The sequence below is a fragment of the Erythranthe guttata genome, chromosome 6 (assembly GCF_056151865.1).
Source record: "Erythranthe guttata isolate IM_541 chromosome 6, IM_541, whole genome shotgun sequence".
NCBI classification, from domain to species: domain Eukaryota; kingdom Viridiplantae; phylum Streptophyta; class Magnoliopsida; order Lamiales; family Phrymaceae; genus Erythranthe; species Erythranthe guttata.
Genome location: NC_142538.1, coordinates 9,572,000 through 9,590,000, shown reverse-complemented (window position 1 = coordinate 9,590,000; position 18,001 = coordinate 9,572,000). Strand labels below are relative to the sequence as shown.

The window sequence follows — 18,001 nt, the reverse complement described above, 5'->3', positions numbered from 1 at the left end:
TGCTCCGCTCTATCATCGCTGCCATTAATCAAGAGTTCGCAATGAAGGATCTTGGCGATCTTCACTACTTTCTCGGCATCTCAGTTACTCGCTCGTCGAATGGGCTATTTCTCTCTCAACGCAAGTACGCCGACGAGATACTAGAGCGTGAACACATGGCTTCCTGCAACCCTTGTCTTACACCGACTGACACAAAGAGCAAGTTGTCTTCGACCACTGGACCCCCGGTTGCTGACCCTACTCTTTATCGCAACATTGCCGGTGCACTGCAATACCTCACGTGTACTCGTCCCCACATTTGCTATGTTGTGCAACAACTATTTCTATTCATGCATGATCCGAGGGAACCCCATATGGCTGCTCTCAAGCGTATCCTTCACTACCTTCGGGGCACTCTCGACCACGGCCTTCTCCTCTCCCCCAATCCGGACCTGTCTCTTATCGCTTACTCCGATGCCGATAGGGGTGGCTGTCCTGACACTCATCGTTCGACATCGGGCTATTGCGTTTTCCTTGGCAACAACTATTATTATTATTATTATTATTATTATTATTATTTATTATAGTTACCTTGTGTAATAGGTTAGGGTTTCCTACATGTAACTATATATATATGATTAATATACGTGAGAGACATAATTCTCTCTTTCTCCAACTCTATTTCTCCTATATTCTTCAATTGGGAAAAATGAGGCATTTCATGCATAAAAAACACACGGTAGGTTTCCATAGTCTCAACAGACAAGCGCAAGATTGAGCGTGCAAGGTCTTTGATTGAGCCAATCAGAGACGGACTACAAGGTGTAATCTCAAAGTTTATTTAGTTCTTAATTGATCCACCAGAGAACGGACTGCGGGATGGTAGCTTAGAGTATACTGAATTGGAATAACACATCTCAAAGGGTATCATTTTGGAAGGAGATGGCCATGCCATGTTAGAGGAAAACAATTAATTAGAGGTGATGTCTAGGAAAGAATAGATGCGGTACCCTGAGGCGTCGACTGGTTCAGAAGTTTTCAATTGGGAGGTGACAAATTTGGGGGATGTAGGACCTGCAAAATAAATATTTGCGAGATGGTGAGGCTCGGGAAGTCATTTATTTTGCCTACAAGGTGCTTATTGGATGGAGACTGCAAAGTGGGAGGCAACGACTTTTTGCCTTTACGAAGTGGCAGTTTGTGAGATACAGTTCCAAGGTGTACTCGATTTTTCATCGAATCTTAGGGTAGACAATTCATATAATAACCATTTAGTAAATGATGAGTTGTAGTATGCCGACTCAAGAGTTGTCAGTTTGGGCGGTGCTTTTCAAAAAGTGTCATCTTGGGTGATGATATTTAAAAATGAAAGCCATCTTGGTTGATGCCATTTAAAAAAAGTTGCCATTTTGGGTGAAATTTCAAAACGTGGAGTTGGGTGATGTCAAATTGTTGATTTGGATGATGATATTTCAAAAAGTGCTAGCTTGGGTGAATGCAGTTCAAAAGATGGGAGATGACAAATTAAAAGATACCGCCTTAAGTGATCACTCTTCAAAAGGAGCCACCTTTGAGGATTACAGTTCAAAGGTGTCAACTTAGTGATGAAAATTTAAAATGTCCCATCTTGGGTAATGATATTTCAAAGTTGCCATCGGATATTTCAAAAGGTGGCGACTTGGATGATGACAAAGGTGCTGCCTTGAATATTGACTGGTGCTTGCTGCCTGGGAGATGACAGTTCACAAAGTGCCAAATCTCGGTGCTCAAAATTTTAAAAATGTCGGCTTGAAAAAGGGACGCACATTAGACAATATATAATAATTCAGAGAGAGTGCTTCACGAGTTGGTGGCTCGCAAAATAGCGGATCCAAGGTGGCATATTCAGGTCGCATCAACGTGTAAGTACGGTGCATAGTGCCGTCTTGGACGGCAGTTGCTTTGTGGATGGCAACTTGAGTAATGACAAGTCAATAGGTGTCAACTTTCAAAGAGATTATAAATTATAGAATGGTCATAGGGCATAAAGAAGCTACTCAATGAGGAGCCGGCGACGGCTAGAGGGCGTATATGAAAGAGACATCACAAATTAGTTGGTTCCATTGTCGTTGTCATGGCGCATCGACCGCTAGATATGGTGCACATTGTTGGCTTGAACGGCGGTTACTTTTTGGATGACGGCATGAGTAATGACAAGTCAAAAAATGTCAGCATGCAAAGAAATGGCAAATCATAGAATAACAACAGTGCATAAACAAACCGCTCAATGAGAAGTCGGGGGCGGCTAGAGGGTGTGCATCAAAGATTCACCACAAATTTGGACCGAGGATTCACCATTGGAGGACTCGTCGGTGTGATCGAGGCCTCTCGACAAATATGGGTTGACGCTCCTCCAGATGGACTATAGTTTCGCTACCGACTTCTCTTGGGTATTGGACTTCTCTTTGAGGCTCGCTTATTCTATGCTATGAGGCCCTATAATTTTTTCTTTCCCTCACATTCTTTGATTACTCGTGTGGGCACTACATGCATCCAGAAAGGTTGTTAGGGAGCCGGGGTTTGGTCCCGGCGGAAACCCTCAGGTGTTCAAGCTAACTTTGTATGATAAAATTATTCAAAGAATTCAAGAGACTGCTCGGGAATTATTAATTACATGCCTTTAATTGTGAAGGTTTCGGGTATTTAAATGGAGAAATATATTCTCATAGGCTCAAGCCTCTTGACCTAGGTCGACTCGGGTCTGATTGATTATATTATAGCCAACTTGTGCTTATATTGTTAGTCTGAGCCTACTTTGACTTCGTTTGTGTGTTTTTATGGGCTTGTCAATACGGGTCTTCAGGTGTGGGTCCATCACTATCATAGATTCGACCATAAAAAATGTCTCATTAATTTTTATATCTTCAATTCACTTGTGATTCTCTCTGTGGATTTACATGGGGTAGCATTTAAAATAATTATTTAGATACATAACAATGAAAACACTAGTAAGACAAATACTACACAATATAATAAAAACTTATTTGGAAGTTAGTATCAACATTCCTACAAACTTGTTAAAAAAACAACTCAAGGAGAAAAAACAACAAATAGCCCTAAGAAAATAAAAGAATTACATAAAGTGCCCCTAGAGATTGAGTGTTGTGGTTTTTCTAATAGTGGGAGGTTCGGGTTTTAAAAATATTGAGTTTTTAGCATTAGGTAGCCTCGTGTAATCTCTAATGGCTAAAAAATCCCTATGTAAAAATAATTAGCACATCCCCTCTATATAAGATAGCCAAAACTAGTAAGAACCCTGCGAGTTGGTCGTGTGATACACTCGCCAAATATGAGACCGGAGTTCTATTTTTTGACGTGAAAAGACCCAAATACCCTTTAAATTATAAATTTCAAAAATGAGCTGCAAATAAAGTTTTCAATATTTTTAATTCAATCCCTTAAAGTTTCAGAAAAGCCCTATTCTCCCAAGTTAGGGGACTGAATTGCAATGTCCTCATCCAGGCACAAGGCCGAATAAAAAGGAAAGGCAAGACTCCGGCAGCCCTTCAACTTCGATCGTGGCTCCTCCACTACGAAAGGCAAAACTCCCAGGAGGATAAAAAGGATTTATATTATTGGATTGTAGAACACATTTAAACTCATTCTTATTTATAATTCCGGAGCACCAAGTTCTCCCCAAAGAAAAAGAAAAAAAAACTCAAATCTGAGCATCAACTCTCTTCTGACCTAGATCAAGAAAAAACAAAAACAGTGAAAAATACCTAAGATTCAAGCCCATTATTTTTCTGCAAAACCCATCAACAACCCGTGAAAATCCAAAAAAATATTTGCTCTCATGGAAATTTTCAGAAAAAAACATAATAAATAGAGCTTTTCAAAAGAAAAAAAAAATCCACAAAAACAAAATTATTTTTTGCACTTTCTTGGCTTCTTCTCCGGCGTCTCTCGATAGTAGCCCACCTTTATAGCTGTATAGGCTTCTGTGGCTGCTGCTTCTTCGTCTTTGGTGCCTTCATTGCGAGTGTGGTGTATGATACGGAGATGCCCATGGCGGATGGTAGAGAAGAGATCCAGATGGCGATGGAGATGGACGGGGAACAATCGTGTTGGGTTGTAGATGACAACTTTATTTTATTACAATTTTGTTTTTTGGTGTGGAAGATGACCATTTTCTTTTTTATGATTTATTTTCTTATTTTGTTTTATATTGTATTTTAATGACGGTAGTATAGTCACTTCCTTAAAGTCAATATATTTATTTACGCTAGAGGGCAGTGAATTAAATAAAAATGCAACATACAGGGGTAATTGCTACTTTTTTTAATATGATGGACTTTTTTAGCCATTATAGATTACACAGAGGTATGTGCAAATAACTCTAAAAATATTTGAGACTCTTGGAGATTGAGTATTATGGTTTTTCTAATAATGGGAGGTTCGGTTTTTAATAATATTTTAGAGGCTAATCTTTGTAAGTATTTATAGTAATTTTTTTTCTCTACTAAAATTTTGCTTTCTTTGTTATCTAAAGGGAATGGATTTCAGATTTCTTAGTTATTTCAAGGAAACGATTAAACATATATTATAAAATCAGTAGAGAAAAAAAATTAAAAATAAAACAATAATTACAAAAATGCCAATAGGGTTGCTTAGGTTGCTTATATAAATACAATGAGTGAAAAGTATAATAGTAAATTAGTGGAGAATTTTCTTTTACAAAGATGCCATTAGTAGAAAAAAAAGTAAAAATTACAAAACATGTCATTGTGGTTGTTTAGGGTTGCTGGCCTTTTTTTTTTTCTTCTTATATATAAAAATATACAAACTACTTTCCTCTCTCCAATACCTACTACTAGTACCACTAATTTATTATTAGGTTAAATTCAGTTTGCACGTTTAAATTATAAGGGTTGTATCTTGGAGTGTAAATCGAACGGGACGGATCATATCAAAATTAGCCCTTTCGAAAAGTAAAGAAACTTGGAAGAGAAAAATTAGTTCCAGTTCCGTTACGTAAATAAACTTCGGATTTAAAAATAGTGTTCAAACTCGAATCGGAATAGATGGAAATAAAAAATTGCGTTCCAATTTTCAGCCCTAGTTATAAAAGTGACCCCCTTAATTTAATAAATGCACGTAATAAATTCAATAGTAGGACTTTAATTTTGATGATAAGACATTTTTTTTAATAATGTCCTTCCAACCATTATATAAAAGAATTGATATGTGATACCATGTGATGGCTTTTTGGCATGTGATAACGTGGACTACACCGTGGATTCCAAACACCAATGAAATGGCTTTTTGGCATGTGATAGCATTGCCTCCGCCGTGATGACATGGTGTGAATACATGAAATTTGCGGAGACAGACTTGGGCTACTTGAGTTTGTAGAAATTGTATGTTCTCTTCATTGCATAAATCATTTATTTATACATCATTAGAGGCTATGAATCATCCACATATACAATATGTGTATTGAATTGATTTGCTAAATATGCTAAGTACATATCTACAAATTCCATATATGCACACCATGTCATCACGTGTGCAGGCAATGCATCACATGCCAAGAAGCCATCTCATTGGATGTTGGAATATGTGGTATAGTCCACGTTGTCATGATCATCCTCCTCCTTGGACGTAGCATAATTGTATCAGTACAATCTCAGGCGCATGCATAAGCTTCCTCGTTAAAAACTTTAAACTGGAAAATCCTATGGGACAATACAAATCATAAGGGAAAAAGAGTGCAGTGCACCATTGCTCCCCCTGAAATGAACAATATATCTTCTGAGATGGGTAGTCAATCTTGCTTTGTATTGACATTTCTCATTCCAATATCGTATTGACGCAGAACGGAAGGACGGTGAAGAATTAATTTCTACGAATTAATTCTATAGAACAAAATAACATTCGGAATCCACCAGAAAAATAGAGAAAACTCTAAATATTTTATTAAAATTCGAAATTCTTCTAAAAATAAATTCCTAAGGCAGCTATTTATACAAAAAAAACTGAAAACCCTAATTAAATTAAGAAAATACTAAAAATTACCAAAAACGGCAAAAATGAGTTAGATCATGATTCTAGTAGATCTCGTAATTTTGGGAACAACCCAATTTGCGGAATCCTAATACTATTTTTATTTGTTAATTTTCTAAAACTTACCTAAAATAGCAAAAACGAACTTTTAGGAGTCTAAAACGACGCTGGATTGCTAAATTTTGACGTGATTCATGAGCTTTGCTGATGGGTTTTGTTCCTTGCGCCGTTTCACTTGATATAGAGTTCGTTTCGTACTAAAAAACAATATGAGTTCGTTGAAAATCCTTATTTTTCATAATTTCTTTCGATATCTCAACCGATGCCCATTAATAACTCTTCTCCGAATTAAATAGTTATTTTTGTAATTCAAATCCAATTTGACGTTCCTTATCAATCTCCTCTTCTTCAAAAGAGCTCGACCTCGAGCTATGATCAAAATATAACAATGCATACTTCTTTGCAAACAACTTCAAGTGCTCCACCAATCTTCCCGACACAAAAATCTCGCTACCCAATGGCTCCACCAATTTCTCCACCAATTAATCGAAAATCCCAATGGCTCCACCAATTTCTCCGATACAAGAACTTCACAGCAAACACTATCTGCAATTAGATCACATACCTCCACGCAATCCACTTCTCCCTTCTCTTCTCTTGCGCCTTCCTCTCCTTGAACGAATTTTACAACTTCAAATTCTTCCTCAAATTTTTTTTAACACCCTCTTTAAACTCATCGACTCCCTCTTCAACCTTGCTAACGTTCTCTTCTACACCGTTGACGCTCTCTTCGACTTTGTTGATGCTCTCTTCAACCTTGTTGACTCTCCCTTCAACTTCATCGACTTTCACCGTGATTTCGTTAATGTCATCATTAATCATAGCTATGCTAATTTTAATTTTTGCATCAACAATTTCGTCTTCAACTTCGTTAACTCGTACGCCATGATCCTCCACCAAACTGGGTGCTTGAATAACGAACGAAGTATCTTGTACTTCCTTAACTTTGGCAACGGGTGGAACATCTTCGGGTTTTCTAGAAGAACTATTTCGCTTCTGATAATATTCCTCCATCCATGCTAACTCTTCAGCCTCTTCAAGGGTGTAGAATGTATGTCACACCATCCTAAGACGTATTGAAATGTTCAATCCTGTCAAGTACCGTGAAATTTCCGTACTTTCGGAATCTTGTAGGTTATTTAAGTTTGCTAGTCTCATAAACTCAGCAGTATACTTCTTAACCGATCTACTCCCTTGCGAACAATTACGATATAGTTGAAATAGATGTTGCTTGTAATCTAAAGGTAAAAAACGATCCATCAACCTTTTTCTCATCTTCCTCCATGATTGGATTGGAATTTTTTTCCTGTCAAGCTCTATTCCTCAGTATTTCATCCCACCATGCGGCTGCACAACCCTTTAACTCACGCCTAACCAATTTTACCATCTTATTCGGCAAAATATCCATCAATTCAAAATATCTTTCGACTTCTGATACCCAATCGATAAAATCCTCAATTTTAAGAAAATTTCCACTAAAAGAAGGAATTTCAGCTCTTACCCGATATTTATCACGATCCTTTTGCCTCTTTATAGGTGGGTTTTCTTCAAACTCAGAGTTTTCGCTCCCCTTTGAATAGTCGACCTACCTTGATTGAAATTGAACAGATCCATGATAATTGTGTCTAACATATGCACCATGGGCTACACCGTCGGCAATCATCGTGCTAGATTCAGTCCTTCTGTTGTTGTTGTTGTTGTTGTTGTTGTTAAGGGCAAATCCCTCGCGCACCAACCGCAGATTTTGCAATCAATCTCGCGGTCATCGCCAACGTACTTGTTGTCTCCATGTTTCACACCTTTCGCCATCTAACCAAGAAAAACCTCGCTACTGATGCCAACTGACGCAGAATGGAAGCACGGTAAAGAATTAATTTCTACAAATTAATTCTATAGAACAAAATAACATTCGGAATCCACTAGAAAAATAGGAAAAACTCTAAATATTTTATTAAAATTCGAAATTCTTCTCAAAATAAAGTCCTAAGGCAGCTATTTATACTAAAAAACTGAAAACCCTAATTAAATTAAGAAAATACTAAAAATTACCAAAAACGGCAAAAACGAGTTAGATCCTGATTCTAGTAGATCTCGTAATTTTGGGAACAACCCATTTTACGGAATCCTAATACGATTTTTCTATGATTTGATATTATTTTCTAAAACTAACATAAAATAGCAAAAACGAACTTTTAGCAGTCTAAACGGCGCTGGATTGCTAAATTTTGACGTGATTCATGAGTTGTGCTCATGAGTTTTGTTCCTTGCACCGTTTCACTTGTGATATAGTTCGTTTCGTACTCAAATACAATTTGAGTTCGTTGAAAACCCTTATTTTTCCATAATTTCTTTCGATATCTCCAGTGATGCCCATTAATAACTCTTCTCCGAATTAATTAGCTATATTGCAATTCAAATCCAATTTGACGTTCCTTATCAATGTATACTAATTTTTCAAATGTAGAACCTGGTAAGGACTGTGTGAACAAATCAGCAAGATTGTTACGATCGAATATGTTGGACATCAATTTCTCTATTCTTCTGAAGCTCGTGTGTATGAAAGAACTTTGGTGGTATGCGCTTGGTCCTATCACCATTTATATATACACCTCTTTTTTGTGCTATGCAAGCAAAATTATCTTCATAAATGATAGGAGGCGTGTCTGTAATTGGATGTAATTGACAGGAATTTCGTATATGCAATATAATCGATCTTAGTCAAACACATTTTCTAAGCCTCATAAAGAGCTATGATCTATGAATGATTTGAGGAGGTGGCCACCAATATTTATTTGGTAGATCGCGAAGATATACCTGCAGCATTATAACAAAATAAATATTCAGTTTGTGAGCGAGTTTTGCGCAAATCATTCATATAGTCACTACATCACTCGGTCTTTGTTTATTCGAACATACATACTACATCCATATTTTATTATTTATCCATATATTATATATTTTATAGTTTTGTTTATACAAACATGCAAATGTTATAAATAAAAAATAATAATAATTTCTTTTTTGTTTTTGTGGAAAAAATAATTTTGATTTTTCTTTCAATTTTAACTTTATCTTCATATTGTTAATTAATAGAGATCTCGTAATTATTCAAAAAACAAATTCGAATTATCGTTTATCTCGACCTTTAAATTACTAAATGACCCTAATGTAATAAGAAATTCCAATTACTTTTTAAAAAAAATACAAAATTTATTAAAAAACTCACATGAAAATATATTTAAAAATTATTGATTTTGAAAATTGATATTTCAATGAAGACACAAAAACAATTACTAAACTTTATTGATAGATATTGAAGACAAAGGAAAAGAAAGGAGAAACAAATATTGAAATAAAAATTCATTTTCTTTTTTTTTTTCTTTCTAAACTTAGAAGTTTTTTGAAATAATAATATTGAGATTTTTCAAAGATTGTTGAAATACATATGCATCCTTTATATAATGGTTGTATTGGAAGAAAAAATGCAACATAGTCAAAGTTAAAGTCTTATCATAAATTCACCAATAGAAAGTGTTATTTATGTCTTGAGCTTACGCTACGATACGTACGTGTGATAAAAGATAGAACTTTTGAACTTATATCTTTTTAAGTTATTTATCTTTCCATATATCTACGTATCTCACCGTATCGCGATACAAAAACTATACAACGATATAAATTTAGGTGAGTTCTAGATACGGAACCGGTCGCACCAACCATATCCTGTTCGTTTCGAAATATTACTATTTTTTGAATTGTTTGGTAAAAAAGGCAACGATGGGCCGATTAAAATTATACTAACTTTAACTCATTCAAAATCATTATGGTCTATATCAAAGTCTCGAAATTTTTTCAAGGAAATCTCATAATAATAAAACTTTGACTACTAAATTTTCAATTTGGGAACTTAGAGCCAAGTTTGATAATGATAAGAGGAATGAAATAGCTAAAATTGGAGTTGATGATGAAGTTGAAGACATTTATGAAGACGAGGATGAACACAATCATTTGAAACTGGTGGATGAAGGAGTTTTAAGGGATAAGTTGGTCTTGAAGATGATGAGTGATAACTTATTTTTTAGAAATAGTGATTTGAACTTGAATATAATGATGTTATTTGATGAACACTTATAAATTTTATCCTATTTTATAATGTATTGTTGACACTACTATTTTGAAATGAGTGGTTTGGCCAATAAAAAAAACTGAAAAGCTAAATCACATACCAATTTTTACAAATCATGCACACAACTAAAAATAATCTATAAAATCTTCTCTTCTCCTTTCCCACGCTTCTTCTTTTTCCCTAACTTTTTCACAAAATCACACAGTCATAATGTCCCTAGCTTTCCGAGTTCGAATTCGAGAAAAATCTTCAAGTATTCAAACTAAAATAAAGTTGGAATTTGAAGAAAATAATTTAATTGATATGAGTTTGATTAATTAAAAAACTTAATGAAATTGAATAAATATTAAATAAAACTGAACTCATTTTTTATGATTATTACGTCAAAAATTAATGAATTTTGAGTGACTCGAATAAAATCATGTTAGAAAAGTTAGAAAAAATATGAGTAGAGAGATTTTTTTTTTTTAATTTATGTGTAGGATTTAGTATATTTTAGTGCACGCCCCGAAAAAAAATGAGAGGTGTGGCTTTAAAATATTAAATTTTACATGATTATATTATATATATATATATACACACACACACACACATATATATATATATATATATATATATATATATATATATATATATATATATATATATATATATATATATATATATATATATATATATATATATATATATTGGACAATATTTAATAGTTGCTAAATATCTTACCATACGATACGATATTTAGAAGAAAAAAAATACGCGATAAATTTTCGATACCATAAACCTTATGGTTAACCCATACTTTTAAGTAGGGCTGCAATTAGGCCGTGTGAGCCGACTTTGGGTTGATTCAAGCTCACATAACATCGGATTTCATTATTATAGGCTCAAACTAATATACCATTGGACATCATAACTATGCGCTCGATCTCGGCTCATGTATTTTTTCGAGCATCGGGTTTATATCGAACTTGTATCAAACAATATATAAATTATATATAGTTGACAACTTTGCAGCCGAACGTGGAAAAAGGAAAAAAAAAAAAAACAACTTCGCATCTAAAGAACAAATTCTAGAATATTCAAGAAGAGCAAAGTAAGATAAAAATCACAGTCGGAAAATAAAATAAAAACCATAGTATGTTCCTTGAAACAAATGAAGTAGTTTAACGCAACAAATGTCTAATTCTTAAGTATATGACTTAAAACGCATTACGAGTTCAAATGAAGAAACATAAAATAAATAAAAGTAATTCTTGATCTACTTACTCATAACTCTTTTATAGATGTTTTTTTATAGATGTTGAGCTAGAGTTGGGCATGGGTCGGGTTGTGTAATTATCGGCCAAATATCTACCCGGTTCGATCACCTGATTTTACTGCGTATTGAAAACTATTATCGTCCCGACCGTTATGTATCGGATAATGAATGACAATCGACTTTATCTGATAAACAATATGTCGGCTGGATGTGTTATCGATCATTTATTTATTTATTATACAAAAATATTTAATCACTGGGACGAGAAAAATACTTGGGTTTGATTTATGCAATATATTATTTTAGTCATTTTACTTTGATATGTCTAAAATACTTTTGTATGTTATCGGCCATTTTTCACCAATTTATCGATAGATGATTGGGACTAAGAAATTTTATGTAGGGGCATCTCTTATTCGAAAAGGGAGGACGTTAAGTAACAGGGATGAAGCAGGATAAGACACGTGGTCCCGTCTATCCACTCAAGTATAGGACACGTGCAGATCAATCTGAACTTTATACAATAAAGTTTAAATATGTGTCACAACCCATGAAAATCATCTGACAAACTGACATGCAATATTAAATATGTGTATTTATAGAGTAATTTGAATAAAGGGTTAAATACACACCCAAACGATAGATCACTACCACTTAGTAAAGTTTATTTCTATAAAGTATCATTCGTAAAGTTTACCCCTCAAATTTAAATTAATTTGTAATTTAAATTCTAATACATGAATTTTTTTCTTTTTATTTACAGAAATAACTAAAAATAATAATGATAAATCATACAAATAAAAATATCTATTGAAAAGTGCAATATTTAAAAATTTAAAAATATTATTTTGTGTTGGGTAAATATCTAATAAATAACATCTAATTGTTTTTGGGACAAGTAATCAAATATACTCGTATCGATAAATTTTAAGAAATCAATACATAACTAATAGTAATCTTAAGTATTTAAATATATTTTAGTTCATTTATTTCATAAATTATATTTCCATTCATTGTTATACAACATATATTACTTTTTATTTTTTTCCAATAATTTATTTTTTTAGTTACTTCTCATTTTTTTATGATCCAATAATTGTTAGATTGTTATGCTTATTAGTTTTTGAGTATTACATAAACTATACTTGATGGGTGCAAAGTGTATTTAACTCTTGAGTAAAAGATAATTGCATGGAGAGAATAGTAGTTAACTTAAAAACTAATAAAACGAAGAAGAATATTTGGATCATATTTACGCGTGCAAGAAGATTACACATTCGAAATAATTTTAGGGAAAATTGCTAAAAATCCATTGGAAATAATTTGTAACTAATAGTCCGTCCGGATATTTTGAATTTGCTAAAAATCAATCTGAACAAGTTAGAATAAAAAAGGATAGTTTATACTGATCATATACAACTTAGTTGTAGAATTTAGACTGCAAAATATATATTTTATATTGAAAATAGACAGTTTAGCTAGAGAATTTAGACTAACAATTAACATTTCAAAATGAAAATAACATTTTCAAATGATGTTGTGGCGAAAATTAGGCGGTCAGCGACATGGGACTACTCCGGGAGAGACATAATAGTGGAACAAATGTTATTTTTTACAGTAAATATGGTTTTAAGGACGAACAAATTAGAGAATAATAAGATATTTTAATCTAAAATGATCATTTTCCATCTAAGTTGCCCGAAAACTTTTAACAAAATGTGAAAATATGACTGTTACGATTCGAAACGGAATTAGTGTTAAGGGGTATTTAACAAATTGCCCTGTAATTTAAACTCGTGTAGCACCTATAACACTAGATGGATATTACATAATGTATCACAATATAAGAGTAAAAGCCACAATTCATTTTTTCAAATGCAGATTAAAAATTAAAATTTCGAATTAACTAGATTAGATCACAACCCTACATTCTACTTTTGTTCTTCTCTTTATAAATTTTTTTTGGGATAAAACACCCCCAAAAAGGAAGGAGGAATTAAAATAAAATAAAAAAATAATAATAACAATAAAAGAAAAAGGATGTGAACAGGCAATGTGATGTAACACATGTTTTGGTTGTTCTCTGCAATTCATATCCACCGCGATGGATGGTCCCAAAAGTGCAATTTTTTTTTTTGTTTTTTTTGTTGCTTACTAAATATCGTCTTCTCATCACTCACTCACAATTATCTTCCTATTATCCACTCTCTCTCCTCTCTCTTATTGTTATTATTATTTTTTTTTTCAATATAAATAAATACATTCAACAAACAAATAATCAACCATCCCACAATTCCACAAACAATAGTACACTGCTCAGTTCAGACTCCCGGTGAGCTTCCCACACACTTCATTCTTCTCCAATTTTTTTTTTGTTTAATCAGTTATAAATATATATTTATATATGTAATATATTTGACTATGAATATATATATATATATAATTTGATTTGTCACAGGTTTGATTGAGTTTAAAGCTACCAATGCAAAAATCTCTGGTGTCCTTTATTTCAAGATCCAATAACAGATATTCTCTCTCTCTCATACATGATACATCAACCACCAACAACTTTTCTGTTTCTCTCTCTCTCCTCTCTGTTTCTCTCTCATGGACTAAATGAAAAGACACCCCATGTACACGGGAAATCCGTTACCTGAAATTTGACTATTTCTATTTTGAGTTGTGGTGAATAACTAATCCTAGTTATTTTGTGTTTCTTTAATTAGTGTGTTTGCTCTGTTTTGTGTGATTAGCAAACTATGTGGCTGAAAGCTGTTCCATCCATTGTAGAGTGCTCCCACTCCCACCATGGTTTTCTTCTTCCTCCTTCACCACCACCACCATTACCATTACCACCACCTCTTTCATCTCTTTCTTCCAACCTTTTCCCCCGCACCAAAATTATTTCCACCACCACAAGAGGCCGTACTATTCGACGATCCTGCAGTTCGAATATCGACGGTGATATTTATCACGACGATTCCCCGTTCAAGAACGTCGAACAATTACCCAAAGGCGGCCCCGCCGGATCACCCGATAGTACTACTAACGAGGATCATCATCATCATCATCATCATCTTCAAGGCGGTACAATTAGCAACAACAAGAGGCATTGCTCTCTATCCAAGAACAATATTAATAGCCCTTTTACCGACGACAAACACATGAAGGATCGGGATTCGTTCCTTCATTCCCGATTCGATTTCTTGGAGCCTATGATGCTCGGTATCAAACCGGAGTTTCCCGATTGGTCGGATCGGGAAAGCGTTGTGATCGAACAAAAGGCAAAGAGTTTCGATATTCCACTCTCCCTTAGAATGATAAAGAAGAAGCTACAATTGGAGGATGGCTTGTGTAGAGACTCTTCCGATTGCTCGGTGAAGGCGGCTTTCGCATCCATGGTTTTCATCATAGTCGAGCTACAAAGCCACGCCTTGCACATGAGGGAAGCGTTGTGCGACGAGGATTTAGACGTCATCACTTCGAAGGTGCAGAAAGAAATGCACTCGTCTTTCGTTTGGCTATTCCAACAAGTGTTCTCCAAAACACCGGCTTTGATGCTCCAAGTAATGATCCTTTTGGCGGATTTCAGCGTTCATTCGGCGTCCAACAATATCCCTCCTTACACACCCTCTTTCAACGAAGAGAAACAAAGTCAATACTACCCTCCTCCGCGTATTGAAGAACAAACGCAAATCGAAAAGACGAGCTCTAATATAGGAGGTGATAATCATACTAATGTGAAGTGGAACTCGATGGTGGAAGATGTGGCGGAGATGATGAGAGACGGAGGTATTGAGGAGGAACTGGTGCTTCCGAAGCATTTCGTTGCGCCGGTGTGGGTTGAGATAGAACCGGATGATTACGAAGAATTTACCAGGACCGACCTTCTATATCAGATGAACTTGTCCCTCCAACCTGATCATCCGCTCTTACTATGCAACTACGGTCAATTTCTTCACCGCGTTGCCCACGACCACGACAGGTGAATACACTACTCGAATCTTGATTAGCTTTTTCTGATTTAGTTTTTTTTATTGATTGAGTGTTTCTATTGGTTTCTCCGATACATGTTCGAAACTTTTGTTTAGATGAGATGAGAATATATGCATATGTGCTCGTAAATCAGTTTACACTATTGTTATAGGCACCACACCAACCATCATTAGGAGAGTTGGTACCTAGTTTCTACTACTAGAGTACAGATCTAGGGTTCGAATAGTGCCCATTCACTCTATCTTGATTTGTAACACGATTTGAACTTTTACTTAAAAAAAAAAACTAATCATATAGGCTTTTTGGGGGGCCATGGCCCCTCTGTCACCATATCCTGGCTCCACCATTGCTAGCCAATGATGATAGCAAAGTGAGGATGCTTGTCAATGTGTGGTTTATAAAAACAAAATTGTTGTCTGATTTTTCTTTTTTTTGTTTTGTGTGTGATGTGCTAATTAACAGGGCGGAAGAATGCTTCAAACGGGCTGTACAATTGTCGCCAGGGGATGCAGAGTGTCTGAGCCGGTACGCAGACTTTTTATGGATAGTGAGAGGCGAAGATACGATAGCAGAGGAAATGTTTCTAGAAGCAATGGCTATCGAGCAGCATAACTCCTACTATTATGCCATGTATGCTCGTTTCTTGTGGAGAACTGGCGGTGACGAAACATGTTTTCTTCTCAACCCGAACTCTTAGGCTAAGTCGTTGTGCCATTCAAAGGTACTAGTTTATTACACAAATCCGAATAAACAAAACTCGTGTCTAAATTAGCAACACTTGGGAGATTCTTCCATTTGAGAAAAATTCGGTATACGCCCTCGAAGAAATTAAACCGGGTATCTTCGGAATACGGCAAAAATCATGTATGTATTATAGGGTAGCGATGAATAATGTTCGACACAAAAGGGGAGCCGAAGATGGTGAAATAAGGTAGGATAACAAGTATAAAAAAGAAAACCAGAAATAGGTTAAAGAACAGCAACAGCAAAATTTGCACCCTGAATATACCACATCCTCAAACTGTACAAAGGGTACAGGATTTTGCCTGCATTATTGTGTACCCAAAAGGTAACAATATTTGTATATTAATATTGCATGTTTTATGAGTTATTATGTATGCATCTCTTATATTACTATAATATAATTAATTAAACTATATAACTGAGTCTTATTATTCCATGGGAATTATGAAAACACCTTTTGGTAGTAATACTCTTATTTTCTTTAAAAACTTCACATTGATTTGTTTCATATAATTTCAATGTAATTTGAAACATTTCAATCGGGATTTTAATAAAAAAAAAAAGTGATTTTTTAAATGATTTAAGTAATTTATTTATGGTCATTGTTTACCATGTTTTAATTTGAATCCCACAAACTGCATATCATCAAGGTTGTAGCTCTATTACAATATTTACAATTCAAAATTGGGTACATTACACCTACACCCATGATGTGTGTTAAAATAACTCTAAGATTCATTTAGTGTTGGTAATTACAACAACACCCATGAAACAGTTATCGGAGCCAAGATTTCATATCATGATGACCGATAAACACTATCTTGTTTTGCGTGGGGACATTAATGCTACAATAGACGAAAATTTATAAATGTTATATAAAGTAATAAGGATTTAAAAAATGTTAGGAGAGCCATGTTACACTCTAGTTCTATGTTGTCTCGCCACTGCTTGAAACTAATAGTCCGTTATAACTCTAACGTAATAACTTATCCAATGTATTATTCTAACAATGTTTCATAGAGGTAATTGAAAGAATTCAATGCCTCCGAATTCATGTAATTTAAATATAACTTGTATAAAATCAGAGATCTTTAAACAAGATAAACAAAGAACTTGTGTTGAGAAAGAATATGTAGCGAAAATAAATGACACAAGTTTGAAATCAATATCCACAAGTATATAACTTGTAGATGGTGCCTTCATAGGCGAAAAACAGTATTCAAAAGAATACAAATGAGAAGCCAAGATCTTCTATTATAAGAAGAAATAACTAGTTGATTTCCTCGTAAACCAATTCCTAGACTCTCTGATGATATTGTTGAGCAACACTCTAAGAATACAAATCGGTATTCAATGAGATTGAATACAAAACATACTCAATTATGTAGTGAGAAATTCACAAGGAAAACCGGGTGTTGTCGAAGATGTTAGCAACACCCGAAGCTCTGTGCTCTCAGTTCTCTGTAGAAAATGTGAGAGATGAATGAGTTCTTCTCCTACTTATAGAGTCCGAAAGCTCATTGCCCTGCATGAAATTAACACACTAGGAGAGATAATGAGTTAGTAGGATAATGGGTTAGTGGATTAATTAAAGGGCCAATTTGCTATAGGTCCCTCTATATTATAATTTATGTGTATAAATTCAAGTCAAAATCTCCATATTTTAATAAATTAATAATATTTAATGTGTCAAAAATACCCCTAGTCAAATCAAATCAAATCCCCTAAAAACCTCTGTATCAAAACAAATTTACAAACATCTCTCTTGCAAATATTAACAAAAAAATTAAATA

General features: G+C 34.3%; 1 protein-coding gene across 1 annotated transcript; it reads left to right on the top strand.

Annotated features, from left to right (window-relative positions):
- The first annotated feature begins 13,631 nt into the window (after positions 1–13,631).
- LOC105953619 (uncharacterized) lies at positions 13,632–16,575 on the top strand. The gene is made up of 3 exons (XM_012977294.2): positions 13,632–13,800; positions 13,927–15,453; positions 15,927–16,575. The coding sequence occupies exons 2-3, from the start codon at positions 14,228–14,230 to the stop codon at positions 16,159–16,161; spliced, it is 1,461 nt and encodes a 486-aa protein (XP_012832748.2). The 5' UTR covers positions 13,632–13,800; positions 13,927–14,227; the 3' UTR covers positions 16,162–16,575.
- Positions 16,576–18,001: the final 1,426 nt, after the last annotated feature.